This window comes from Rhizophagus irregularis, chromosome 16, assembly GCF_026210795.1.
Source record: "Rhizophagus irregularis chromosome 16, complete sequence".
NCBI lineage: Eukaryota > Fungi > Glomeromycota > Glomeromycetes > Glomerales > Glomeraceae > Rhizophagus > Rhizophagus irregularis.
This window is the reverse complement of record NC_089444.1, coordinates 295,030-296,041: the sequence shown is the minus strand read 5'-3', so window position 1 is coordinate 296,041 and position 1,012 is coordinate 295,030. Positions and strand designations below refer to the sequence as shown.

Below are 1,012 nucleotides of genomic sequence, written 5' to 3'. Positions count from 1 at the left end.
CAGATGATCTGTTGGATAGGATTAATTACTTGTAGGTCAAAAAACAAGAGGTAAAAATATATTGTTGCTAAAACACTACAAACTATAATCAATTAAAATCGCTCGTAGCCCACCCTTCGTCAAAAAGAAGCTAACTAAACAAAAAAACATTAACTAATAAAAAAGAAAACGTTAAATGTTTATACCGGGACGTATTGACCTTTCATCATTGGTACCATGCGTAAATACTGTCAGGCATGGAATGGTCCTACTGAATTAAAAAAACTGTGGTATTTTTTTTTAAGATTGAAAAGTAGACGGTGTTAAAGGTGAATCTGGACCAATCTGTCGAGATTTGTTCGGTGTTTGTGGATTTAAAGAGGAAGAAGGAGATTCGTCATCGAAAGACGGAGGAGTTCTGCGTTTCATAAATACTACATTTGGATGCGTAAGTACTGTATCCGCTTGATTGGACCACGAAAGTGTATAGTTTCTTGGAATATAAGGAGTCAAATCTTCAACAATCGCTGGAGGAGGAGGAACAGTATTGTGATGCATAATGAAATATGGCTCGTGGTGACGTAAATTATTCGTTCTGTAGACGCCAGTCCTACGATGTGTTATGTCGTTTGCGTTCAAATTTGAGACTACGTTCTCCGAATCCAATAGAACTTGCTTAACTTAAGCTTCACACAATCGAGATAAATGTTGAATTTGTTTGATGACCTTACCCTTGATGGGTAAACTTTTGGTGCACCTCGAGTGGAATTCATTGGCTTGATCGTCAGATAGTGTAGCTTGTCGTAAATAGTTTTAGCTAACTACAATAGCGTAGTATTTACAACCGATTACAGCTTACGTTTACAATATTACAACCCACCTAGGTTGTACTAATTCGAAATATAATAATTATTATTTACGGCAGGCTACCTTATCATCAGAGACAAAGTTATGCGGATCCAACGTTCTATTTGTTTTTTACTACGGATAATGTCTACTCCTACGATAAGTCTCTTTTTCATGTGGACTGAAT

General features: G+C 36.5%; 1 protein-coding gene across 1 annotated transcript; it reads right to left on the bottom strand.

Annotated features, from left to right (window-relative positions):
• Positions 1-279: 279 nt before the first annotated feature.
• Positions 280-537, bottom strand: OCT59_007865 (uncharacterized protein; the record flags this gene model as incomplete). Its single annotated transcript, XM_066142075.1, has 1 exon — positions 280-537. The coding sequence occupies one exon, from the start codon at positions 535-537 to the stop codon at positions 280-282; it is 258 nt and encodes an 85-aa protein (XP_065998985.1).
• Between the last annotated feature and the right edge of the window lie 475 nt (positions 538-1,012).